This window comes from Mustela nivalis (genome assembly GCF_964662115.1).
Source record: "Mustela nivalis genome assembly, chromosome: 8".
Taxonomy (NCBI): domain Eukaryota; kingdom Metazoa; phylum Chordata; class Mammalia; order Carnivora; family Mustelidae; genus Mustela; species Mustela nivalis.
The window spans coordinates 24,039,930-24,067,438 of record NC_139027.1 but is presented as its reverse complement, the minus strand read 5'-3'; the positions used below and the strand labels follow the sequence as shown (position 1 = coordinate 24,067,438).

The 27,509-nt window shown below is 50.5% G+C and overlaps 1 protein-coding gene across 3 annotated transcripts in view; it reads left to right on the top strand.

The window, feature by feature from the left end:
* CAPN13 (calpain 13) overlaps positions 1-27,509 on the top strand; it is an 80,566-nt gene that overhangs the window by 31,994 nt on the left and 21,063 nt on the right. For all 3 annotated transcript variants that reach the window (XM_082745260.1, XM_082745262.1, XM_082745261.1), the window contains 10 exons: positions 2,838-2,974; positions 8,220-8,391; positions 9,263-9,337; positions 13,227-13,312; positions 16,927-17,001; positions 18,195-18,340; positions 20,038-20,177; positions 23,865-23,876; positions 26,051-26,250; positions 27,254-27,290. In XM_082745260.1, coding sequence (XP_082601386.1) covers positions 2,838-2,974; positions 8,220-8,391; positions 9,263-9,337; positions 13,227-13,312; positions 16,927-17,001; positions 18,195-18,340; positions 20,038-20,177; positions 23,865-23,876; positions 26,051-26,250; positions 27,254-27,290 — 1,080 coding nt within the window. The remainder of the gene's footprint in view (positions 1-2,837; positions 2,975-8,219; positions 8,392-9,262; positions 9,338-13,226; positions 13,313-16,926; positions 17,002-18,194; positions 18,341-20,037; positions 20,178-23,864; positions 23,877-26,050; positions 26,251-27,253; positions 27,291-27,509) is intronic.

Here is a 27,509-nt window from a genome sequence, read left to right as displayed (position 1 = left end):
ATATCCGCATTGCTACTTCAGCTTCCTGTCACTTATGTTTTCCTGTTACCTCTTTGTTCATCCTCAATTTCTCTGCCACCATGTTTCTTATACAAAGCATATTTAAACCTCACCGGCCGCCATCACTGCTTTCACCCTTCATTCCCTTTTAAGTTTTTTGTTCTAATTTCATCCTCATTAAGTAAGTAGTTCCTTGAATGATTTCTTCCAGTCACATGGGTGTTTTTTTGTTTGCTCTTACTTATTAATAATATGCCAGTTGGGTTTGGGATTCTTGGATCCCATTCCCTTTCCTCAAATATCTGTAAACTCTTCCTTTGTCTCCTAGTTCCAATGTTGCAAAAGAAAAATCCAATGCTAATCTACGCTCTTGGCTTTGTTTGCAACAAGCTTTTTCAAACTGTGAGCTTAGGAGAGGTACTCTCTCTCCTTGGTGTTCAGAAATTTCTCTGGAATGTGTCCCAATGTGTGCCTTTTTGAAATTAATCTTGTCTGGAATTCAGTGAGCCCTCTCATTCTGAAGACCTACCTCCTTTTCCTGCTCAACTAAACATCCCTTCATTATCTCTGGGTGTCCTCCATTATTTTGATCTCTCTTCCTGAAGTTCAACTATTTGCATACTAGAGCTTCTAACAAGTTCCCGGGGGATGCTGACCCTGGTGGTCCAAGGAACTAAACAAGGAGTAAGCTAAAAGATACAAGGTTTACTGTTGGAGCTCACTTCAGCCTGCAAGTATTGGTAGTAACACATGGTTAGGAGAAACTGAGGCCCAGACGGAACTCTCTCTGCCCTTCTGAATGGTGAGAAATTTCCACAGTTCTCCAGAAAAAGCTGAGGTGTTGACTTCTATACATCTGTTCTCATCACTCTGAGCTTGAGTGCTACACTCTGGAAAGAATCCAATGCCCCCCAAAATAATAAAAATAAAAATAAAAATTAAATTAAAAAAAAAAATCCAACGCCCAGGCAGCATGGCTGCTTTGCCCAAAACACTTCTGGCATCCCTCAGACGCGTGGGTGCTGACAAAATGGCACCAGCATGCCTCTTTGAGGATCCAGACATTATTCATATGCCAGCCCTCCTCACCTAACGGGGTAAACCAGGAAATGCACATCGGAGGCCTCATTCTCGACCCGTTCTGGGAACAAGATCTTATCCGGTGCTCCCTTTGTATAAGGATAGCAAATTTGGTCAGCATTACTCATGTGGGAATACCGGGGTGGAGGGGACTTCTCAGTGAAAACTAACCAGAGGAGCTCATTCAAGTCAGAACTCACTCATTCCTGATTGTCTGCACTGCACCAGCCACTATCCTAGGTGCTGAACGAAGAAGCTATGGAAAAATAGTTTCTCCGTTCAAAGCTGGATCTCACGTTCACCATCTCATCTGACCCCAATCATGGCCCTAGGAGGATGTTCTTTATCAACATTTGACAGATGAGAAACTGAGCACACAGAGAAACTGAGACTCAGAGAATTCAGTGTCTTATGCAATATCCAGTTGTTCAGATAACTAAAGGGAAAACCAGGACTCAAGCACAGTTCTGGTGATTGGCCACTGTCTGCTACAATTTGCTATCCAGATCACACTGTTTTTCCAGTACCCCACTTCTAGTTTTCCTTGGCATCTCAAACATGTTTCCTGGTCTCCCTCCTGGTAACACCCCTGTTGGCTCTTAACCTCACCTTTCTACACAATTGACTGCATTAGGGACCCAAATCACAGCTGTGCCAGAACCAGCTGCAGCGTACTGAGCTCATTAATGACCACAAAAACATCTTTGCTTGGTCTCCACTGACATCTCTGTCTCTGTCTCCAACTCTACTTAGAAAGTGCATCCTCAGCTGGATGCAGTGGCCCAGCATCTGGGATATCCAGCTGTGGAAAAGGCCATGCGGATGGCTTCCCGTCACTCTCCAACAGATGAGAGATCACATCCACCCAGCTTTACTCGGAGCCCACCTGTCAGAGACTTGCCTTTATCAAGGCTCAGACCTGAAGCTAGAAGGCCAGCTGCTTATCCGGCACAGGGGAGACCAATGAAGAAACTCCAAAAGGCTGGCTTTGTTAGGAATTTTCCTCATTTGGTGATGTCCCCCGGTGAACCATTAAGAGCTGAACACTGAAGATTAAAGCGGTCTGTTTCGGAGAGGAACATCTGGTTCATTTGCACTCTTAGTGGTAGCGGCGCCACTCAGTTTCATTTCTGCTGCTCTGAAGGCTGGGCCAGCTTCACATGAGCTGAAGGAGGCCAGAGCGAGCCTGTCACTGCTCAGTCCTCCTGAGCAATCCTCATCATCCAGCCTTCAGGCCCTTGCCCACACTGTCCCTGCCATCTGGGATGCCTTTCCTACCTCCTTGCCACCTGTTTAAGTCCTGCCTCTTCCTTCGAGGCTTTGGCTCCCAATAGACTTTCCTCTCCCCTGTGATGACACTCTGTATCTACCAGTCTCCTCATTATTCGGCATCTGTTCCGTCTATTGCCATTCTGTGCCAAAGGTATACCTGGAAAGTCTCCCATGTGTCTGAAGCTCCTAGAGGACTTGCCAAAGTGAGGCCAGAATTAGCAGCAAAGCGTAACTAAAACCCAAGTCTCTCTCCACGCAGCCTGTATTTTCCTTGACTCACTCGATCTGTGACTCATCTGTCCAGTGCAGTTGACATGCCTGGCCCCTGTCCACTGACCTGGGCCAGGACTTTGTTTTGGATAGAGTTTGTTGTGACACTGATGAGGTCATGTCATGACAGTGGTTATCATTTGGCATGGGTTGGGGGTCCAGAAGCTCCCTTCGGCCCCGGTTCCACTAAGGCATATATTTCATCTCTCTTCCAGTTCTGGCAGTGTGGCCAGTGGGTGGAAGTGGTGGTTGATGATCGCCTGCCTGTCCTGAAAAAGGAGTACCTCTTTGTGCGTCCTCGCAGCAACAACCAAGAGTTCTGGCCCTGCCTGCTGGAGAAAGCTTATGCCAAGTAAGTGTAGCTCACCCCTCTGACCACGGCCTCAGTGCTGCCTTGCCTGCTCCGCTGCTGGCCCTGATGGATGCGGCATAGCAGCTCGCCCTAGGATTTTTGGCAATTCTGCATGCATGTGATGCCCTGGGAGCATCAGAGCCATTGCCACCGGGCTGGGCATCCCCCATAAAAAAAATCACTGCCTGCAAGGCTGTGTTGGAGCCAACAGAGGAACCCAGAGACACATAGCAAGGGGTGGGCAGGGCAGGACTGAACAGAGGTATGTACTAATAATAATGTTTTTGCAAGGGCTGGGATAAGAGCCCAGGTATCACTGATGGTCAAAATCTGAGGGAAGGACAGAGAGAGAGAACATTCTTGAGTTTCCGACTCACAGAGAGTCAGGCTGAGGTTTTATAGAGGACGGGGCATTGAGTGAGGCCTTGAAGGTTGGATAGAATTTCAGTAAGAAGAAAGGGGATGTGTTGGAGAGTTCTTCCCAACCATGGGATTGATTCAAGCAAAGACCTAGGGGCAAGACAGCTCAAAGTGAGGCCGGGCAGTTGGGGGCCGGTATGACCACTATGAGATGGTATCTGTGCTGGGGGGTGGGGTAGGCAGTGCAGGCGTCACTGGTTGTTCTATGGTCCAAGTGTCATGATCCAAGGACTACCTTCTAGTGTTAACAAGCTCAAGTTCACCCCAATTCATATGTTTTATTTAGACTCTTTGAGTTGCATGTATTCAGAAGATGTGTACTGAGTATTTAACCACAGGTCAGGCATCGTGCTTGGCACAGGGACAAAGATTCTGAGGCTGGCTTAAGTAGGTATGAGCAAGAGTATGTGTTAAGTGGAAATGGTCAATGTCACAGAGAACTGTGCAGGACACATCAGAGCTAGAAGTCAATGCTAAGAGACAAAGGGACCATTCCTTTCAGGAGAAAATGAATTAGTGGAGTATCACCAAATCAGGTTCTCTAAAGATCATCATCACCAACCAAATTTTACAGGACGGGAAGCCAAGACTCTCGGTAGTCACGTGATGGTGATCACTAGCCTGAATCTGCTCTGGTTTTCAGTGATTTGCCCAGGGTCATGATTTAGTAAGACTGAAGACCCTGCTGGGTCCAGTCCTGGGCCCGAAGGATGTTAAAAACCCCATAGACCATGCTAGCACTCCAGTCCCTGTCCTTCTAGAGATCATGATCTGAACATCCATGTATCTCAAGAGCTCTTTTTTTTTTTTTCCGTTCTGTCTGTTGAGCCTATTTGTAGAAAACTAAAGCTATTGCTCATTTCCAGTGTCAAGAAGAGCTGTTCATTAGCATTTGAGAAGGAAGCCTAGCTAGCAGGCCAGGTTGTTGAACCGATCCATATGTTCCGGGAGGTTAATTTGCTTCTAAGCTACTTACCCAAACACTGCCATTTCTTTCCAGTATGGATTCAGCTCTCACTACTTCAGGGCTGTGTTTTTTTCTTTTTCTCCTTCTGTGAAAAGGGGAGCGTGCCAGTTCACTTGGAGAATTAGAAACCTCGTGGAATGAAATGATGACTTTGACCCCATTTTGTTAACAGTCGACCTAAAGCCATCATTCAGCTTGAAAAGAAAATGGGAAACTGGACCTGGAATCCACATTCCACCGCCTAAAGAAATCTAGTGGAGGATAAAATGTTTCAAACTAGTAAGCTGTTTAAAAGCTTTCCCCTCTATCCGAAGAAGGGAACCATAGAATGAAGGAGTGAGTGCAATGGAATGAGAGCTCTCAGGGCTAGAAGGGGGCTCTGTCAGCCCCAAGTCCTGCCTCCTCCTTTGACAGATGAAGAAACTGATATATGCAGAGCACCCCAAGGTCATGTGGTGTTTGGGACCAAGCTGGGATGAGAACCTTTCCCCTCGCCCCAGGTTTTTCCATCATCCCTTAATGCTGTCAGTTTTATGTTAAAAAGATTTGTGTTCTTGCTTCTTTGGAACTCAGAGTCAGGCACAAACATGGAGAACCCATCCATCCCCCATGGAGATGACCAGCCTCCCCACTCACCAGTGTAGGCCAATGAACACATGCATCCCAAACTTTCAACTCTCCTGGCAACTGGGAAGTCTGGAAATGAATTGGTTGGGTCTGTCAGATCACACACCCCTCCTCCAGAGGACTAACATAGGAGATCACAGAACAACATCTGTCAGGTTGCGTATCACCCTGCGCAGAATCTGGGCAATTAAGAATCCCAGCATTTTAGCGTCCTTTCGGATTCTGATGTAGATGTCTGAATTCTTCCCTCTTTCCTCGCATAGCTGGGCAGATAGACACTTCCCCCAAATGAGGCCGCAGCCCAGAGATGAGAACAAGGCATCTCTGAATTCCTGGGCTCGGGTAACAAGGTATAGTGACAGGTGTGGTGAACACAGTTGTCTCTATCTTTCCTTCCCTTTCTGTTTCCTGTCAGCAAAGGGGGCTAAGAATAGCTGCCATGTTCCTGAAGCATCAGCAGGATTTGTGAGCTCATGTTTGTGAAGCAGAGAGATAGCTCCTTGTCAAATACCCAGCTGCTGCTGAGACAGGTTTGTGGGCATCGTGGAGAGATGGCGAGAGAGAGGCTGCTGGCCTTCCCCATGCATTGGGTCTCTCTGTGGCAACTGTGGGGTGCTGTGAATCCAGGACCTCAGACGGGGCCCCCAGACACTGAGGCAGTGGGCCTGAAGTTGCCGAGCCAGGTTCTGGCTCTTTTCTGGAATGGCTCCAGGGCTGCCCTCTTGAAATCTAGGGAGGGCCCCTGAGTGCCTCACCAAGAAGGGGCTCTTACAGTTGGGGAAGTCATGCTGGTGGGCTCCAGAATGGGTTCCAGAACCCCAGTCTTTGTGAACTTCCAGGACCCTCGGCAATATCCCTCTTACTCTAGGACGAGAGCCAGAATAACCTGTGGGAAATCAGGAGTCAGACGTTCAGACCCAATTGGGCATGACTATTATCAAAGGCAGGCTTTGCCTTTGACTAAGTAAATACCCCAGAGATAAGAGTCGGTCAGGGCATAACCCTGGGTCAGGGAGAGGGAAAGACAGGAAGATAAGATTTAGAACCAGTTTTTTTTTTTTTTTTTTGGTTAAAGATTTTTATTTATTTTTTATTTGACAGAGATCACAAGTAGGCAGAGAGGCAGGCAGAAAGAGAGGAAGAAGCAGGCTCCCTGCTGAGCAGAGAGCCCCATGTGGGGCTCGATCCCAGGACTCTGGGATCATGACCCGAGCCAAAGGCAGAGGCTTTAACCCACTAAGCCACCCAGGCGCCCCTAGAACCAGTTTTAAAAACAAGCTGAGATCAACCTGTCACATGGCAGTTTCTGCAGAATGGCCTTTTGTGGATCCTTAGCTTCCTGTTATAAAGGACTTGTAAGCATTCGTGGCATTTGTGCCTGGGTGGTTGTCCTGCTTTCAGTGGCTATTTGACCTATATTTGCCGACGTGAATTTATGTGACTGCTGGGCGGTGCCCAGGAGGAGAAAGTGGCAGGGGTGGGACTATGGGAGAAAGGACTGAGGGGCCCCCGGAGCCTACCCGGTCCACCTCGCTGTTCTCAGGGGAAAGACCCAGAAGGGAGGGTCGCGGGCCGCCTAGAGGAGCCACAGGGAGGAACTCGAGCCCAGAGCCCCACAGGATTTGCGTTACCAGAAAGTAAGCCCTGGTCAGAGCTTCCCTACTGCCCCTGGCCTGTGAGGGGCGCGGCCTTGGCTGGGGCCAGATGAGAAGGTCACAGGTGAGAAGCCCGAGTGACTGCGGCAGTGGTGGGGAGGACTCCCGCTGGGCAGGATGACACCAGGGGGCAGAGTCTTCTCCCTGTCTGGCCTCAGATGCAGATCTTCATGGGTTTCCCCTGTCTGAATCTTGGGGTTCCCTGGGAGCCTTTCCAGTTCACCCCGCTGACAGGAACTTAAAAACAAACCTGCTGTTGTCTGGCCCTGCATCAGTGGTCAGCATAGCCTCTCTCCGGGAGCACCATCACAAGACCCCGGTCCACCATGCTCTTCCGGCTCCGGGGATCCTTCCTGCCTGGAACGCCCGCCCCGCTGGCGTTACCCGCATAAACTCAGCTCAGACCTGTGCCCCTCCGAGAGCCCCCCAGACCGACAGGCAGTTCCTCTTTGCTCCAAGAGGATCCACATGCTTTCAGAGCAAATAGATCCTCAAGGGATGCAAAGAAACTAGATGAGTTATTCTAAGGAGAGTGTCCCTGTGGCAGGGTGCCGTTGAGAAGGAGCGACAAGTGCAGGCAGGAGCAGGGGGAGCGTCGATCTGCTGTGCCCAACAGGGACAGCCACGAGCCCACCCACTGTGAGCCACACGTGCCAGGACCAGCATACCGGCCACAGCCGCCCGTGGAGGTGAGGACTGTCCAGTGCCCCTTCCCTTGCCGGCCAAGGGAGCCATAGAACATCTCAGCCTCCCGCCTATGACTGGGAGCTCATGAGAGGGGAAAGCGGGCACTGAACCGGAACGGTTTGGCTCTTGAATCTGGGATCTCTCAGCCACCCTAGAGGGGAGCAGAAACCCCACGCGAGAGTGGGAAGAGGTGCGGTAGAGGACACAGATGAGGTTCCACGTGGCTTGCTTGGACCATGTATTAAGTCCATGTGTTAGGTAAGACTTGTCCTCCCCTTCATTACCTTCAGGACAGTCGCCTGACCTCCCTGACCGTCCTGGGATGAGGGGGTTAGTTCTGAGAGCAGGAGATCTGGATCACACTTTGCACTGCAGAACAGAGGCTGCTTGTGGCCACAGTGGGCACCAGGCTGTTGGCTGAGCTCCTGGAGGGGAGTCTTGCCCACCTTTGAACACTCCGTGCCTAGCACGGGACCCCTCACACAGCAAGGACTTGTCACTATTGTTAAGCAGAACAGGAAACAGTGGATATTCATCATCCTAATATCCGATGTCTATTAAGGGCTTGCCACGTGCAAGTAATTTGTCCAAGGTCAGGCAGCTCAACACGTGGAGAGGTTGGGATTCGACCTCTGGCCTGAGGCTCCAGCACCTGCACTCCTAACCCCTGCACGATACTTCTGCTTATGGGGCTGCCCAGCCCCAGGAGACCAGGGGAAGGACAGGGGCAGAACCTTCATCCAGGCGAATAGATGGCAGGTGGCCATGGTCCGGAGCTGGACTGGGCGATCCTTCACTGGGCAATACGCAGCGGTCAGGTGTGCAAGCTCCCTTCCCGGAGCATCTCACCAAAGGTCTTAGAGGGGCTGACATGACTTCTCTCTTCTAGGTTCCATGGGTCCTATGCCAACCTGCACTACGGCTTCCTCCCTGACGCCCTGGTGGACCTCACGGGAGGAGTGGTCACCAACATCGACCTGAACTTTCCTTCTGACCTGGTGATGATGGTGAAGACAGCGGCCAAGGCAGGCTCCCTGATTACCTGTGCCACACTGGCCGAGGTGAGCAGACTCGACTCCTCATCCAGGAGTATCTAACCACCAGCCAGTTCAGCTAGTAAGGGGCATGGTCAAGCGGGCGCTATGGGGCACTGGCACTATGCCTGATGCCATCCTCACAGCAGCCCTCCCTCTGAGACAGAGGGCTGCAGAATTCACTTACAGAAGAGGAGATGGGCTCAGAGAGGCTGAGGAAAACTCTCAGCCTCACACAGCCAGTAAGTAGCTGAGCTGGGTTCGAATGCTTATGGCCTGACCCTGCGGCCTTTGCCTAGCACAGCCGTGTGACCAGGCATAATGGGGTCTGGAGGGACTGGGCAGCCCTTTGATTCTCACTGGCTCCAAGGGTGGTATCCCAAGGTCAGTATGTCCTATTCTGAAAAGCTAGGATGACCCTCCCAATTATTTTGGAGTCTCTTCTGAGACAGCCAGCTCCTTATCCATGAGAATATTTCCTGCGCTCTCTAAACATGTGGGTTTTGGGTGACACCCCCAATCTGAAACATCCCCCCCAAAACGAGCATGCACTTTAGTTTCTCACAGTGTATGGGTGCTGGGTGTTCCGGGCTCCTACAAGACACCCAGCAGTCATGTTTTGTGCAGCGTGTCATTGAGGAGGAGGGACTAGAGGAGGAAGCAGTCCACATTGGCCTTGGGACTCTGGGGTTCTGCAGAAACGGGGTAGTCTCCGGAGGTATGACACGCCTGGGGCCTCAACCACCCAGCAGCCTACAAACCCGGTCCCTGTAGAAAAGACTCCCAAGAGCCTGTGCCTTTCCAGTGCCACAGTTTAGCTGCTGATTGAACCGTGCTTCTCTGTTCCTCGGAGGAACCTGTGAATGTGTAATGCTTGGCCCGCTTTCCTCCTCTGAAGCCGACAGGTGTGGCCAGGAGCCTGAAGAATGGCCTGGTGAGTCAGCACGCGTACACCGTGACTGGAGCCCAGCGGGTAAGTCTCCCGTGGGGAGTATCCGGCTTTCTTATTCCTCAAAACAGGAGTCAGCATCCCATGCCTTCAGCAGGCCCCCACCTGGCCTCATTCCTTCCACTCATCCAGAAATTCTGGTGCCCAGCATCTTCCTCCCCCAGGGAGCCACCAGAGCTCTTGCGGTCCTTGTGCTGATCACAGATGGGCTGAGTGTCCCGCTAGACTGTGGGGTTAGCCCAGAAAGAAAGAAGAAAGAACCACCCAGACGACTAGGTCAAGCCCTGGAAGGGTTTTGTTGGTTATGTATCAGCTAAACTGCTACCACGGAGGCCCTCCAAAAAACAGGGGCTTAAATAAGATAAAGTTCATCGCGATCTCAGGGAAGCAGGTAAACCCAGAGCTGATAGCTGTTAGGTGACTCCGCCGTCGGCGGAGCCCAGGGCAGCTGCTCCGAGGACGGCCACCTTCTATCCAGGGAAAGCAAAAGAAGCCAGGGGATGCTTATATATTCACATGGAAGGCACCCATCAGAAAACACACACACCATGTCGTCTCAGACCCCATTACTCCGAACTTAGTCACGTGCCACACGGAGGCCCAAGGGAGTCTGGGAAACATCCTGTCTAGACTTTATTCCCATGGGAAGAGGGCAGGACAGCTGTTGGCGGACAGCGCTCCCCCTTGATGCAAGCATGGACCTGGGGTAGACAAAAGTGTATGTGATCACTGTGTGCAGTATCACTCGGTCCTGAAAACATGACTGCCGTGCAGCCTCCTCCTTTCCTAAGTGAGAAGCCGAAGCCCGAGAGGGGAAGGTCAGGGTCAACACAGCGACTTAAAAATGCTGGGCCTAGACACCAACTGTGTGGTAACCGTGCTTTCTAGCCTTGAGACAATATCCCACACAGGTTCTCTGTCTCTATTTCCCACCACTCTTGAGGTCTAATCATGTCCTTGAGGCCCTGAGAGGCCATCCCAAGCTCTAGGGTACACTTTCCACAGATGTTTACACTTTCCACCACAGAATGCCGAGCGATCGGGCACTGTTTCTGGCATGGGTTCTCATCTTTGCCTTCCTTCTCTCTGTATCAGTCTGTCTCCCGTTTAGTGACCCCAGGACACTTGCTCTGTCGTTTTGTGTCTTGGTGAGTTTTCCACAAAATAGAGACATATCTTCTGTCTCCTGTTTTTGTCCTTAAGGAAATGCATCACAAAATGCTTTCCTCTGCGCAGTACCTGGGAGACAGTAGGCACCTAATAAATGCTCATGGGATTATGGAGGAGTGTGCTTGCGTGAGTGGGTAAACGTGTCCCTCTGTGGCCTGTGAAGATGACGTCACTGAACCTCTGCGTCCATCACAGAATGGATGGGAGGCGCTCAGAACACATTGCCCGTGAGCAAGGAAGAGGTCACCCTGATTAAGCAGGGAGGACCCCAGTCACAGTGGCCCCAGATTCTCCTCCTCCAAATGCTCCCAAGCCCGTCTCAGAATTCTCCATGGGCGCAGCCAGTGCCATCATTGCACCAGGCCCCACAGGGACACGCCGCTTCCCACGACTCCCGTCCCAGATGTGCAAAGACCAGGCTAGGGATGACAGATTGGTTTCCTTGTGTGTCAGCCTCGATCCATTGACAACGCTGCTCGGATGACTGTGTCGACGAGACTCTGGCACTGCTTCCAGATTTGGGGAAAGAGCTGTGATCGATGTGTGATCTGTGCCGGAACAAAGGAGCCGTGGCACCGGTGTGATGTGTCCGCCCTTCCTGGGAAAGGTCCTTTATATAATGAGACAGCCCTTGGTTTTAATCTACCATGAGCCCTGAAACCACTTCTCCTAGGACTAATCATTCACAACTGCGGGACTAGCGTTTAAGGGAATACATCGGAGGAAATAATCATCCTGAACTAGATAACCTGCATCAACTCTTCCCTGGGGGGACCCTTTCTGAGAGCGTGGCCACGGCCAGGGGTACAGTGAGTGGCCAGGAGAGGTGAAGCAAGAGTGAGTTCTCAAAGGTTGTCATGACCTTGGCCTTGAGTGTGACCCCTGAACCTCTCTGCCAAGGCCCAGGAACTCGACTTGGTTGAAGATTTCTCCTCCCAAACGAGGAGGTCACAACTGACCTCAAGTGCTAAGATGAAACCAGCCCATAAATGCAGTGTGTTTCTTAATCTGCTTATCCTCCTCTGGGCAGGACACAGACAGGAAGATGAATGAAATTGGCATATTTTATTACGCACCTAGCGCGGGCGGTGACTTCCCTGGGCGAGGGGGTGAGGGTTTATCTGCATGCCTCATTGAGCCCTGCTTTCAGCTCCTTCACTTGCTGGCTGTTCTTCTCCCCTATGCCCATCTTAGCCCCGACTTTGGTGGGCACTAAGGGTGGCTCATTAAGCTTTTTGGGCCACCGGGCAACCATTTCTCACATCCCTGCTCCGTTAATAAATCTACTGGGTGTGAGACCTGGAGTGCCTGGGGGTAGGGAACCCCGGGTCTGTGCCAGGACCCCCGCCCAATCCCATGCAGCTTTAAAAGCCAAAACACCTTCCCTATAGGGCCAGCCAGATGGAAGTGGATGGAAGAGAGCCTTACCCAAGCCAAGTTCTCTGGGCCCGTCTGATTGCGTTGTTCCTACATGGTATTGCCCTACTGGTGATGACACGGGCCTTGGCCTGGTGGCCCAGGGGTCAGATGCAGAGGTCAGGGTTGTGGCCACACCCGAGAGTGGTCTGGGCCCTGGAGCAGCTGTAACCTTATCTTCTCCCATCTCCAATTTCAGAGCCTGGCATGGGATGAGAACTGTTCTTCTGCCACTTACACTGTGGCCTTGGGAAGGTTGCTTAACCTCTCTGGTGCTCAGTTTCCTCCTGTGCAAGTCAAGGGTTCTATAAACATCCACTGGCAGTTTGAAGGACAGAAGGTGCTCCGGCGACGCTGGGCTCCGAGCCCCACCTCCATATGCGGGGTACTCCTCCATGTGGTGAGACTGCCCTCGGGGCTGTCTCTGCTGCCTCTGGCCTGGAACCACGGAGCAAGTAGGCCCCTTCCCTGGCCCCTGCAAGGACTTGGCCTCCACAGATGACCTCAGCACCCGTCAGCATCCAGCTATAATACACAACCATGCTTTAATTCCTCTCACCAGGCTGAGGGCTCCTGGATCTGGGAATGTGGGTTCAAAGGATTGAGTTCATTTTGTTGTAACTTATCAACGGTCCTGGACTTTGGCCTCCTGGTCTGAAGGAGCCAGCCTCCATATCGGGGGACTGGTGCTGATGGTGCCTGGAGAAGGAAGGAAAGTTCAGGTCATCAAGATGCCTGCCTGCCAATAGTGGCAGGGTGACAGGGAGCCTGGGGTAGTGCCACGGTGCAGGTGTGGGAAGGCTAACCTCGGCTGTCTTGAATCAGCCTCCTCCATATCCTTGCTCAGGACCACGCAATAGGAGACCCCAGCACAGCTCCCAGTGCGCCGTGGGCAGGAGAGCAGCTGCATCTGTGGAACAGAGATGCTGGTGGTGGGGGGCGGGAAACAAAGCCTGCAGGAGGTTGGGGACCCATCAAGGTCTCCCCTCTGCAGCCTGCAGCAACGTCCTGTGCTATGCATCTGCTATTACATCTCAGCCCACCCACGTTCCAGGAGGTCTTGTCCGGAATGATGAAGCTGTGTCTGCCCTTCGAGGTGCTGAGCAGAAGGAGGGGCCGTTTTCTCCTCCCTCATTCCAACTCCGTGCAGGCAGCACAGAGACATTGATTTTTTTTTTTTTTCCTTTCAATTTTTTTTCTGGCTGCAGCCAAATGAGGTCAGAACTTAAATTAGTCCTTGGAGGTAAAAAGCAGCTGCATTCATATCCCCTCTTTCTGCTGACTTTTGCTGGAGAACATTGACAGTTTCTTTTTCTGTTCTTTGCAGATTCAGACCTGGAGGAGCTGGGAAGATCTTATCCGCCTGTGGAACCCCTGGGGCCACACTGAATGGAGAGGACGCTGGAGTGATGAGTATGGCTTCCGAAAACCTCTCTCCAGCCTTCCCAAGGGCCTGGTGTGCCGAGAGCCCCTGCCCCCGGAGGGCGGTCTCTGTCTCACCTGCTGCAGATCTCACTGTCCATTTCATACCTATGTGTGGCTGTCAGTCCACCTCCCATTCCCATGATGCCATTCACCAGGCATCTATTAGATCCCTACTGTGGGCTCCCTGCACTAAGTATACTGTGTTATGGGTGTTGTGGGATATGTACAGATGACGAGACCGGGTGTCTAGCCCCCAGAAGGTTACAGTTTAACCACTGTGAACCTGCTTACCCAGAATTACTTGTTTTTTTAAAGCGTTGGGGAAGGAGTAGGTCATATGTTAAGTCCTATATGGCAGAGAGAGATGGAGAGTAGGAGACTCATCCCATAAGGGATCCCATGGGATTTTTATCCTGATGACACCATCAGGAAAAGACTTCATTCTCGGGGGAGTTGGGGAACTGAGGCAAAGTTCTGGCCGCCTGGATTGTCCGTCCTCCTTACTGATCTGGACTCTGATGTATAACCCGTGTCTGGACTCACACCTTGCTCGTGTAGGAGGAGTGAATGGAGCTGAGTGAGTGTCAGAGGCCCCTTGGCCATGTGCCACATGGCTGCGCTCTGCCTCAGCTGGCCAGTGGGGACACAGCTGTGTGATCAGTGGTTCCCTGGAGCCAGGCTAACATTTCCCAGCTGCCAAGAAGACTGATCCCTGGTCCCCATCCTTTGCTAAGGATGAGATGGCTATCCCTAGAGGGCCAGCTGGGGACAGGTTACCTGCTCCTCAGGCAGCCAGCAGGGCAGGTAGAGGCAATGGTGGAAAGAGAATAAGACTTGAAAAGAAATGCCGAGCATTCAGAGAGGTGAGCGACACCCAACAGCAGTGAAGGTCAATACAGGGAGAAGCAAGTTCTGGAAGACAAATGCAGAGTTGGCCAGCATCCCTGCCCTACTTTCAGGCTGCCCAGAAGCTGACCTGATGCCACAAGTCAGGCTATGGCAGGGTCCACTCTGATCGTCTTTGAGCCCCAACAGCTGGCGTGTGCCTGCTCAACGTGGACACTCGTCAAATGGAACATGAACATACATTAAAGCTGGGGGTAGAAAGGGGGAGCGGGCAGAAGAGGGGGGGCAAGCAACATGAATTCATAGAATGAACCTGGTGGGACCTCAGATGCCCCCTGGAGAACAGAGCAGCTGAACCCCTCCCCAGAAGGGGAATGAAATTACAACACCATGAACCATGAACAGTGTTGCATTTTCACTCACTGTTCCCCCTTCTCCTTTTATCTTGCCTCTATGCCTCCTTCCTTCCTTTGCCTCTTCCAAAGCGAATCTTAGCAACTTCTGGCCTTTGCCGGTTCTCTTTCTCAGTCACCACCCCAAGCTGCCAGTATGGCCCAGGGGGCGATGTGATTAACAGAATCCCTGACTCAGGGCTGGTTGCTGGGGTTGGAGACTGGAAGAGCGAATGTCAATGACACGTTTGCCTGGGGCGGGAGATGAGGCCACAGATTCAGCCTCGCCTCCTGTGTTAAATGTCTCATGACTGGTGAAGGCAGCAGGGCACCAGGCATTAGGGAAGAGTTTCCCATGGGCTGACATGTTCAGGGCAAGCTTCACAGGTAGAATCGAACTTGAGTTCAAGCAGGAAAAAGAAAAGTATCACCAGGACGGGGATGTACAGACCACTGCGCTGAGCCAGGAAGGCTTACGGTGTGTTCAGGGCCAGCAGAGGAACCCAGGAGAGAAGTGCTGGGAGCTGGGACCAGAGAGCCCAATGGCAGCTTGGGAAGTTGGGTTTCTACCCCATGGGCACGGGATTTCTGAAGGCCCTTCAAGAGGGTGAGACCCATGCAGAGCAGGGAATGGGGAAGCGGGCCAGGCCGTGCTAGCTCTGAGGGTCACATACCTGGCTGTGCTTGGGTTCACCAGGTCCCCCCAGAAGCAGAGCCATTAGAAAGTGACAGGTGATCAGATGATCACCGTCTCCCTGCTTTCCAAGGAATGGAGAGGGATGGAGAGAGCCGGCTGGTCTAATCTCAGCCATAATTGAAATTTCAGACGCACACACTTAAAGGCAAACTTGCATGAATCAATGGCATATTGATTTACACTACATTTATTTTCCCTTACACACTGCAGAAAATGTAATTATCACTTAATTATAAAATTGCCATTTTACAATAACACATCTGACTGGCTCAGCCTACGGCCCAAAGCGTGGGTGGTGGTCCCTTCCTTGCTCTCCCGCCACAGAGCTGACCCAGGTCCTCCAAGAAAGACACAAGCCACTTCTAGAGAGAGATCGGTGACACATTGTGCCTCTGGGGGCTGTTGCTTATGAGCCTGTCTCTGTTATGGGGAGCAGGTTGAAGAAGGGACAGCTGCTCGCTTCTGCCTGTGAGGGTCTCCTCCTCTACCCCACACCCTAGGACTAGCTTCTGGAATACATTACCCTAGTGAACTGGGCAACTTTCTTCATTAAGCACGCTGAGAACTATTGCATGCCTGAGTGTCAAGGCAGTGGGTTCACTCCTGTGATGACGTAATGGTGAGAGTGCATCGCTGAGCTCATGGAGCTCAGAGTCCGGGGAGGGATGGCGAGAAATAAAGAAGCACCAGAAACACGGGGTACCAAGTGCTGAGGCAGGAGTGGTATGGCTGCCATGTGCATTCAGAGGAAGGGCAAGGACTCTCAAGGTGGTTTGGGTGTCCCATGGGGGGACAAGCAGGGTTTCCAACAGAGATGGCTGTTAGGAGGAAAGATGAGTGACATCCTCAGGTTACAGGGCTGAAAGGAGGAAGAACATCCCAGGCAGAGGGAGCCTCACTGCGAAGGCCAGGGCAGACCAGGACAGGTATTTCCAAAGAGATGAAGATCTGTTCTGAGTGCGGAATTTCAGTGTGGGGTGTGTGTGGGGAAGTGGGGAGCTCCTCGGGGAAAGCTGGAGAGGGAGGCAGAGGCCAAGGTTCTGTTTTGGGAGCTTGAACTTCATCCTGAGAGGACAAGGGAACTCCTGATGTGTTTTAAGCGGGGAGATGTCAGAATCTGATTTCTGTTCTAGAAAGATCATTTGGATGGCCATGTGGAGAGCAGATAGGGAAATGGGCAGGACTGCACGGTGGGAGACTAGTGGGAAGTCCAAAAAGGGGATGAGGGTTCGTAGCGGGAGGGATGGATGTAAGCGGATGGCTTCGAGAGGGATTTCTAAGGTGGAATTGTAAATCACCATGGCTTGGCGGTTGCTTGCCTGCGGCAGGTTGAAGGGAGGAGTGGCTTCTCGCAGTCCCACTCTGGCACTGGGAGAAGGCAGAGGGCAGTTTGGGATAGGCTGGTTTCCAGGTCAGTACGGGCTCTGGTGGAGACGTGGCTTGGCCCATAGCATGTATCCACCTAACGCTCAGGAAAGAGAATCTGGCTGGAGACCATTTGGAAGCCACCAGCATATAGACAATGACAGATTCTGTCACTAAGTAGAATGACACCCTCCCCCTGCACCCCAAGAACTCGTGGAGGACAAGCCTCCTGCTGGGGCACGTTTTGCAGAGATGCAGTCCTTCAGGAGCTCTCAACCCTGTGTCTGTGTCTCCACACTCAGGTCTCTGGAATGGCAGAAAATCCCGGACCAACAAAGAAGACAGCTGCATGAGAATAAGGAAGATGGCGAGTTTTGGTATTTTTCTTTTAAGACTACATTTTAAAGCTTTCCCTATTGCCCACTCCCTCAATCCCTATCCCTTTTCCTAAACCTTGGTGGGAGTAGGGATTAGCTTTGCAGAGACCTACGTAGAAGGAGACTATTTCTTTTTTTCCACCAAGACACACAAGCACTGGATGGGAAATTATTTGTGTGCTTTCTCTCTGTGTGAAAGGGATTTCATTTCTGAAATATTGGAACTTCCAGGAAATGTGAATGGTAAAGGGAATATTGGCCCCCAAGCTTTGAAAGCAATAGTTTCCCGGAAACCAGGATGCCTGATTATTACATCTGTGTGTTAGGACCCACAATGTTCCCCCTGGAGCTCCACAGTCTTCCAAAAGAGCAATTCGGTCTTAACCTCCCAGCCCTGACTCTAGAGCTCTGGGTGAGACATCTGTGTCCTCCCCCAGCAGCTATGGAGGACCAGATTTTTAAAAAAAAAACACATTCTCAGCCATGTGCTCATATCTTAAAGGATAATAAGGACATTTCCCTGAGAGGTTACATTGGTTTATTTAGTAACATATTCAAATGGATTTAGCATGTGTGAAAAGGAGACTGGGTCTACAGAATCAAGAAGCAGAGAGACAAATATAAATTAGAAAGGAAAAATATTGCCAATATCTCTACTTTGATCACCGTAGAAGGGGGGATTTTATTATTTTTCCTATTTTTTTGCCATTTTTCAAAATTTAAATTCAATTAGCCAATAAAGCACATCACTAGTTTCAGGTGTAGTGCCCAACAATTTGTCAGTTGCGGATAACGGATTGAGCGCTGGGTACCAATACAAGGTGGGATTTTAGGTGTTGAGACCATTGTATTCTGATAAGGATCTCAACAATGAATTTGGTGGAGGGTCAGAGGAAACAGTAGTCTTCCTGGCACTACATGGGATGCAGAGCAGAGAGAGACAGCAGCCATCCTTCACAGACATGAGAGGGACTTGCAGAACCCGAAATTTTATTCAGTGTTGTCCTCCCGACCATAGGAGGGAGAAGTATCCTTGACAGTGAGTGAGGCAGGCTGAGGCTCTGGTCTTTGGGTGGGACAGGGGTGAGTCCACAAATACTGGAACTGACAGACAAAGGTGGACTGGAGAGAAGGGCACCCCCCACCCTAGAAACAAAACCAGTAAAATGATGTTTATAATCTGCTTATAACAGGATGTCATGTCAAGATTTCCGAGACAACTTCTCCTGCCTACATATATGCAACCAATTTCCAGTCAGTCTAAACCAAGGAAACGTGCTTCATGAAAGATGGTCCCAGGTGATGTTCAAGAACAGTGCAACTCCAGGAAATACCACAGGTAGTTATGGTGTTGGCAATTCTTCTGACAGATGGAAGCAGTCAGCCCTAGCCTTGCCTTGGCTTCAAGTCTCAGTGGCCTTTGATTCTAGACCATCAGCCTGAATTTGAGAGAAATCCTCCAGTCTAAAGGGACAGTAGCTCAGTAGCTGTTATCCAAGGCAAACAGTTGCTGGTGGGCTGAGTGGGAGAATCTCACGTGGGCCTCCGCTTCCCTGTCATGCCCTCATCCTACTCACCTACACCAGCCTTCCAGGAGGAGGACAGGCTCACTGCTCTTCAGTAATTACCTAGGACTGGGGAGCTATGGAAAGAACACTAGCCAAAAGTCAGGGCTTGGGTTAAACCATCACTTTACCCCATAAAGCACCATCCAGACATAAGAGAATGTTCCTGCTCCATGTTGGTGGGTGTATCCTGCTGCCGCACCCTGAGATCCCAGAGGTGGGCACCTCAGAGCCTGGACTTGGGTTCCCCTGAGATGAATTTTGTTGAGTGTGACCTTGAGAGGGTCACATGTTCTCCCGACACCTCCTGCTCCCCATTTGCCACACAGATGAATGAACTAGCTCCCCGTGAACGTGAACCTGAGTATTCTTACACATCCTTGAGAGGGGAAGCTATGCAAACAAGTTTGTGTGTATGTGTGCGTGTGTGTGTGAGAGAGAGAGAGAGAGTATGCATGTGTTTGCACCTAGACATGACCATTCCCTCTTCTTGGCACCTGCCTGTTAAGAATCGCTTGCTTGAATGACCCCCAGGTGTCCCTCTTTTCAACTCCAGGATCTTCACCCTGTTGGTCAGAGAACCTTGGCACCAGGAGGCCATGGGTGGACTCTAAGGAACTTCCCAGTCACACTTGGGCAACTGACTGACCTTCCAGATCTTCAACTGACTGTGGGGCCAAAGTTCCCTTCCCTGGATATAGCACATATCAATGAACTACGAATGATACACTGGGGCTATTCTTAGATATTCTTTGCATGGAAAAGAGGGAAGGGAGCCAGCAAGCAAATACCCACTGGGCACTGCTAGGTACCCTTGAATGCATCATCTTGTTCAACCCTCACAAGGAGGAGCCTCTGTGCTTCCCCATTCCCCTCTCAGAGCTTTCCAACCTGTGACGCTCCTGATATGCATTCATTCCTCTCTATCTTGACTTGTCTTCATTCCTCCATGTATTTGAATCTACCTTAATAAGTCACCTTACTTCTGTCTCTTACTCTGGCTCTGATGAGCACACCTGGGTAGTAGAGTACCATGAGTGGCCATCCCTCTGCCTGTTTGTTTCTGTCTTCATTGGTGCTTGGGGATTAGCATTTCGGGAATCTGATGGTTATCACCAATGCACAAGCTCATACATACCTGAGAATTCTAACATTCCACTTATGACAAAAATAGCCCTCAACTTTACAGTTAGGAAATATTTTTACCAAGTGGGGAACATACTTCCCCTCCTTGCTGTTAAGAGGAGAGACAGAGGCTCACAAAATGAAGAAGCTTGTGCAACAACTGGTAACTGTGGGGACTGGGACCCAAAGCCTTAGGGCTCCAAATTCGGATTTCCTGATGATTTGGTTCAGATTTTCTGAACCAGCATGGCCCTGGTCTAGTAATGGCCCTGGTCTAGTAATGGCCCTGGTCTAGGAGTCTTAAAGAAGCCAAACTGAGCCCCAGTGACAGCTCTTTCTCATGCAGAAGGACTTTCGAGGGACACGCAGTCCATCTTTTCTGTGCCAGAGGGCATGGAAAGCCACAATGCCATCATGTCCATCAACATCATCCAGCAAAATTTAAAGGCAAAAGACAAATTTCCACTAAGCCTCAGTGTGTTCAAGGTAAGGCGGCCTGCACCAGGGCTTACCTTTTTAGACAGTTGTGCATTCCTTGGGCAGAGAGAGCAGCTGACTAGTGTGGGGGATTTCACTGAACTATCTTAGAGATCAAACCCAAAGGGCCCTAGGGTTCACCTGGTTCAACTATAAAATTACAGGAAAACATGGGCCTAACAGGAAATCAGTCTTGACCAGGCTTACAGTGGGACACGCCTCCTTCCGCTGTCACTTAGCATTTTCTGGTATGCTGCACGCTCAGATGCTTGTCAGCCAAAAAGTAGTCCGGTCCAAGACCAGCTGTTGTAACAATGCAGATTCCTGGGACCATCCCAAACCTTCTGAATCTGAACAGAGTCTGAAAATCCACCTTGTAACAAGTTCCCTGGGTGCTGTTTATGTGCAGGAAAGTTTGACAGTCATTTTGGGAGGAGTTTAAGCTAAAAAAATGAATCCTGGCTATAAAACCAGAAGGCATGTTTTTCTCTTGTATTTAAACCAAAATCCAGGCATTGCTTGGTGGTTGGCTTGCAAGCATTTGCTTGGCCATTCATCCAAGGTCAGGTTTTCCTCCCTGCCTGGCCTCCCCTCCCCCCATGCCACTCCCAACAAGCTTCACAGTTCCTGGCGGACCATCCTTCCACCCACAAGTCTTCACACACATCCCTGCAAGGAGCTCATCAGGGAGTTTGATTTATAAAATATTACTTAAAAGTGTTGCAAAAGAAAATCTGATACCTCTGCTCCCACTTCCTTTACCATTTAATTTAATGCATCCCAAAGATAAAGTGAATGGTTCTTAAATCATATAGTCCGCACCCTCTCTGGACTAAGGTAACTAAGGTCCCACAACCATCAGATGCTGGGGTTCCCTGTCTTTATGATGGGACTGAAGGAACTGAGGCTTAGCAAGTAGAGGGACAAGGTCTCAATTAATGGCAGAGCTGGGGATTGGGCACCAGCTGCCCCCAAGCCTTCAGTCAAACATAGCCATCACCTCTGTGGCTGGGGCTCTGAATTTAGCATCTCTGGGAATAATCTCCATTTCTGTTCACTGAGCTGAAGGCAACAATCAGAACCCCAGGTCAGCCCATGTGTGCTGGGCAGGGCTCCTGGGTGCTCTGCTCACGCTGGAGCAGTCTTGAGTCCTGGCTGTAGTTCACACCAGTGAGAAGGTTTCACAGTGATACCATGTTCCAGAGTTTGATGTGTGTTCACATTCATTGCTTCAAAAAACATTTTTATAGATGTGGAAGTCAAAGCTGAGAGAGAGTAAGCGACCCGCCCAAGATACAGTGAGGAGGTGATGGGAAAGTACTTGATACCGGAACTCCTGGTCCCAGGTTCCGGCCTCTCAGTGGGGCTCAGATGCTTGCTATTCTCATGATGCTCACAGCTTGAAGGAAAACAATGATTCCAGCTCTCGAAGGAGTAGAGCTCTTTGGGTTCTCTTCTAACCATGCTTCTACTTCCCAGTTTCGTGAAATGAATGGGAAAGAAATGGTTGGGGTTTGGCACAGTACTTGGGTGTCTAAAACCTGCTAAGGCCACCAAAGAATACTGAAAGATGCAGCAGTGGGTGGTTGTCATTGTCCTCACCACCAGGCACCTGAACACTCTTCCACCTGATGGAAGGCAGGGCCTCATTTCCCACCACAGCAACCAAAGAGGCCAAATATTTTCTCTCCCCAGACCCTGAATGCAAAGGGGTAGATATGCGAGCCAGGCTTGTCCAATTAGGTATTCCTCTCATGCCCACCTCCCCCATCCCCAGAATCTTGGTCATTCTGGGTTTGGACTCTTGAGGTGGGACCAGCCAAAGGATTATCCATACCAAATCTTGGGGCCCAGCAGCATCCATGCAGGGAGATCCTGGGTATAGCTGTCCACCCTGCTTCCCACCCGCTTTCCCAGCTGCATTCTCTAGACTTCTCATAAATGACTTTTGCTCATCCCATCCTGGTTGGTTTCCTTTGCTTCCAGCCAAGAATCCCAAGTGATTCAGGTGCATTCTGAGAGGACTCTCATTCTCAGAGTCTCTTCTGAGAAGAACAAAAGAAAGGGGAAGGAGAGGAATTGAGCCATCTGGTCTACCCAGCCAAAACGGAATAGTTCTCTCATGATGAGAGAGTAGCAGGAGAGGGTAGTCCTCTGCTCTCTCCTGATGAGGGCCACTGCCCTCTTCTGATGAGAGACAGAAGCCCAGAGAGGGAAAGAGGGCTGCCTCAGTGCACAACTAGGGATGCTGGTCCCATTGCCATCTATGAGTCTGGTGCCCCAGAGCTGGGCATCACAACAGGCTTGTGTTAACTGATTTTCCTGAAATCTTTAGAGTTCAGGAACCTGGCACAATTGTAATCCTACCTATTTTTAAATGCTGCCAAGCCCATTTGTCTACTCTTCAGCCTGAGATGCATTTCTCAGCTGTGCTCTTTGCTAAAAAGGCACTCAGATCTGTGGTCTCCTTGGGCTCCCTGGAGGTCCCAGTGGAGCTTTCAGGATCCTGATTGAGTTAAACACAAAAGAACTGTCCAGACTATAGCAACTCAAGAGACACTTGGGTTTCTTTCACAGTTGAGCTGAGAAACACGCTCTGTGCATGTCAGCCACCAGGCTCTCAGAAGTCTGCAGGGCTCCGCTGGTGTTTGTGGGTACATACTGCTTGTATGACCACTATGTACAGCGCTCTGGTCCTGGCGTGGTCCCGTGACTACCAACTCCTATGGGAGCACCATTCTTTCATCATAACAAACATGGGTAGTGTACCAATAGGTGGGGAAAAAAGACAAGGGTGGACAAGCCAATTCATCTTTACCCCAAACCTCCCCCCTCCAAGGCTAGAACTTTTCCCCTCCCTTCCGGCTCACTCTTCATCTCCAGAAAATTCTGCCCGGGCAAATAAAGCAGTTTGTGCACATGGTTGTTGGGGGGCTGGGGGGTAGGATCAGTAGGAGAAGAGAACCAAAACCCACACCAACAGTGGATGACAGCGTTGGGCCGTGGGTCTTAGTCACCAAGGAAGCCAAGCAGCTTGCTTTCTTCCCACCTCCACTCGTTACACTGCTGGGAATGTTTCCACATCCATAAAACGGGGTCCCAGGGTCTGCTTTCAGTGTTACAGGGAAGCACCTTACACGTGGCAAGGTGGCTTAAAAATGGGCCTGCATCTCAGTATTTCCTTCTGCCACAAGGAAAGACAGAATGTAGGTATTTCCCTACTCAGACGCACACGCACGTTCCCTACAAACTCCGGGAGGCCTAGAACAAATTCCCGCCATGTTTTACAGGGGCGTGGTGGAATGAAAGAAGTTTCCTCGCCTTGGAGCTCCTGATGCTGGGAAACTGACATCTGATCTCGCGTCTGTCTTACCCCCACCCTATCGACATCTCACTCTTCCCTTGATTTTATCACTGTTGCTGTAAAGAGTAGCCGCACGTGACTGAGCCGACAAAGGGAGACTCTCCCCCTCTGTTTCCTTCCCCCTTGAGCTCCCTACCGCCTACAACAGGTTAGGTGTTCTCTTCGCATCTCTGCACGGGGAATGAGTAATACTCCCATTCCATGGGGTGTGCAGGGAACAGGCTGACTGTAGGAAGAAGGAATGCAGGGCCCAGAGCCGGAAAGCTGGAATCTGCTTACCTTTGTGTTTGGGTTTAGGCTCCTGAACCTGCCTTTCTTTTTCTTGCCTGCAGGTCGACCCCCAGGTATGACTCAGCGCCTTCTCGCGCCTGTGTTCTTGTGTGTTGGTAAACCTCCACGCCCCTTCCGACGTCCGTATCTTCAGCACATTTCTTGCTATTCCGTGGCTGCAAATTTAGTCTTGGTCTGTCTGTAACCGATACAGACTTAGAGTCTCCAAACAGATCAACCATGAGGGACATATTTTTGCTGTCCTGGTCGAAAAGTTGGACCTCTCAAGCTGTTCTTTGGTTTAAAATCTAAGAGGGGCTGCAACCAAAAAACCATCCTCGAGAATTTGGCCTCTGATAGATAAGACCGATGTAAGCAGTTCCTTCCTCTCTAAGAAACAGAACTAATGGTATCTTGGGGGGACGTGAACCTCCTATTCCTGGTGAGCCCCCGAATCCACCACAAACAGGGTGAGTCCTCTGCAAGCGTACCTGCAGGCCATAGCTAGCTTCTCTTACAACCAAATTGCGACCTCTCCTGAGTTGGTATTCTCCACATTGGTACAGGGTGATTTAGGAGTAAGGATGAAGGACAGATGTAGCTCCAGGCACACACACCAGTTAAATGGATGCGGGCTCGGTGGGGCTATGGCTGCCAGGTGAAGTGTGTGTGCCTGGGGACCAAGGATGTAGCTGCAGCCAACAGGTGGTACCCATAGCATGCTTCTGGTCCAAGGAAGCTCCTTTAGGCCTTTCCAGGGGTGCCCCAACAGGTAGACAGAGGCCAGGACAGGAGTTCTCGAAGCAGGAATTCAGAAGCCCAGGAAGAAACTGGGTAGCAAGGCAGCCACTGACACTGGTGGCCCTGCCACAGAGCTGGATTCAGGATCTGATCTTTACTTCCAGCACCCGGGTCATGGGAATAGAACTTCTGGAAGGGCTTCGAGAAGAGGCGCCCGGGTTCAAGGAACAAATCTCCAGAGCTAGAGGAAGGAATGGGAATTTGACCCAGGAAAAGGCACAAGCCCCATCCCTAGAACTACAGGGTCAAGTCGGTGTGCAAATAGGCCTGCAGTAATTGGATGCTGGGTCTCTGTGCGCTAGACCAAGAGCCTCCCGTCGTGCCACATACTCACACTTTTGCCTGACACTGAGCAAGCCTGCTCTGGAGGATAGGGAGCCTGGACAAGGCTGCAGATGTCCAATGGAGAGAGGAGGGCAGGAGAGCAGGGAAGCAGGGTAAGTCTGGATTGTAGGAGACCCACACTCTTCTGTACATAGTGCCTCCCCACGTGCACATGCATGTGCTTACACACACACATACCCAGAGCCACAGGACAGTGCCGGCTTTCTGGAGAAGAATCATTCCCATCATTGCTTTTGCCAGAAGGGCTCACACAACTCAGACTCCAAACCTGCTGGGGCCACTGTTGGCATCAGCAAAATCACCTTGGAGGCTGCACCCAGCCCTTGCTGCCTACGTGGGACAGTGACGGGTCTCCTGTCTCATCTTGTAGACCAGCCCTGATCCCACCCCCTGAAAAGAAACTCCCCCTTTCTCCCTGTTGCTCCCCAAGGCAGAGCTCACAAATAATCATTTCACGCTGCGTAACCTCTCTAAATGGAATCCCCGCGCTCGATTGTATTGGGGAAAATTTATTTAGTAAGGGGTTTTTATTATGTAATATGTATGTGACATCTGGTAATGGGAACTGCATTATATTTATTGTTTTGTCTCTAAGAAAATATTGAAAGAAAAGGAAAATGATCAGAGCCTATTATTCTCCAACGAGAAGGAATTCCAGGGCTCTGCTGGGAAGACGAAATGGAGAGAAAGGAGGAGTCCAGCTCTGCAGAGCTACATAGTCCAAAGGGTCCTATAGAAGGTTCTGGAGAGAAGGGATGTCAGGGGTTCCCGAAGTAATTCAGTTTTGGGACAATTTCCTTGGATTCCATGGAAGTCTTTATAAGCAGAGAGAGAAACCCCAAACCCAGAATTCTGTGAGATTTAATGAGATAAAACCATGTACCATATTTTTTCTGCATTCATTGTGGTGTTAACATCTATATTAAATACTAGTCTGAATTTTGTGGCATTCCAAAAACCCAGGTAAGCAGTGTCTCCCTTTTCAGGGCCTGTAATGCAGTTTTGGTGAATGGAGAGAGGTCTGGAAGGTGGTGGGTCTCTTTTGGGGTCTGGGTCCATACAACCCATGGGGCTTTCTAACAATCTTCATGTTTTCCTCCAGTTCCAGCACTACCAGAAGTTGCCACCCACCTTCTTTTCTAAATTCAGAAATGCTATGGAGGGCATAAGTTCCAAAAACAGGGGCAGCCTCACTAAGCGCTACAGTCTGAGCCCTGGGACCTACGTGGCGGTCACTTCTGCCCACAGTGAAACCGTTGAGTTTTTGCTCCGAATCTTCCTGAAAATGCCAGATGGTAACAGGTACAGAAACTCTGGGCTTCTAAATGTTTGGTTTCGCTTAATTTTATAAAAACCAATGGCATCATCTTGGGAAGCAGGTACTGTGTCAGCAGGAGACATGGCACGGGCCTCGTTTGCAAGACGCTCACCGCGAAGGGTGGCAAGAAAGTCTGACCCAACAAGGAGACCATGAACAGGATGGGACCATTGCTTGGCCGAAGTGCAGAGTTACATGGGAGGACAGAGGATAGGGACCCACCTCAGGCAAGAGGGATTGAAGAACGTCTCTTGGAGACAATGGCATTTGAGCTAGTCCCTGATAGAAAATGTAGTCTGATGTTTAAAGGAAAAGGTAGTGCAGGTAGAAGAAAAAAAGCATGAGCAGAAGCAGGGACGGGGTTGAGCCTGTTGAACCTGTTGAAGTATAGGCAACATCAGCCACATGCGCAGGAAGGTTGTCCGTGGTGGTCATGGCGGTTGTCTGAAATGTGACCAGAGCGGGGGTGGGGTGCATCCAGGAGACAGTGAAAGATGGGCCTGAAAGACAGAGTCCAGTGGTGGAGAGTCTTTAGTGCTAAGTCAGTGGTCAAGACTGGGGTCAGCAAGTACACACCCTGCTGGGCACCTTAGTTCCTGTTGGTCATGAGGCAGACATCTCTGCAGTCACGGCCATCTTTTCAGTCTGCCAGATAGCCACTGCTCCACCGAAGTTGGAACATAAGACCGAGCTTATCTGCCGTCTCGGCAGTGGGGGGTCACTGTCCGTGTGTATCCGGTTGTCCAAAGAACCATTTGCTAAACGGTTTGCAGACCCGATGATGGCCGGTCAAAAGACTGGTCACGTGGTGGTGGTGCTGAGCTGTCTGCTGTCATGGCTGCCCCCTTCACATCCCTCTGTGCTGAGGGCCCTTCCCTCAGATCCTTGGTGTAAATGTCCAATGCCACCCTAGGTTGTCTTCCACTGCAGTCTTCCTTTAAATAGTGAGTCATTCATCCTTGTCCCACTGTTTCCCTGCTTTTCTAGGAACCTGGACAGCAATTTCAACCTTATGGCATTAAAGGTGGGTATGTGAAGGTTTGGCTAGAAGGCTTCATTGGCTGCATCCTATCTCCAAGAACTTCTGTCTCCTTCTTACCTCACTGACCGATGAAAACAGACACACCATAATGAGCTAATGAGGCTCCAAGGGGCAGGGCAGAGTGGAAAAGACTGAGCCTCCAAGGTCGAGCTGGAAACTTCTTTCCACAGTCATCTTCTTTCCACAAGTTTTGGTGTTCTC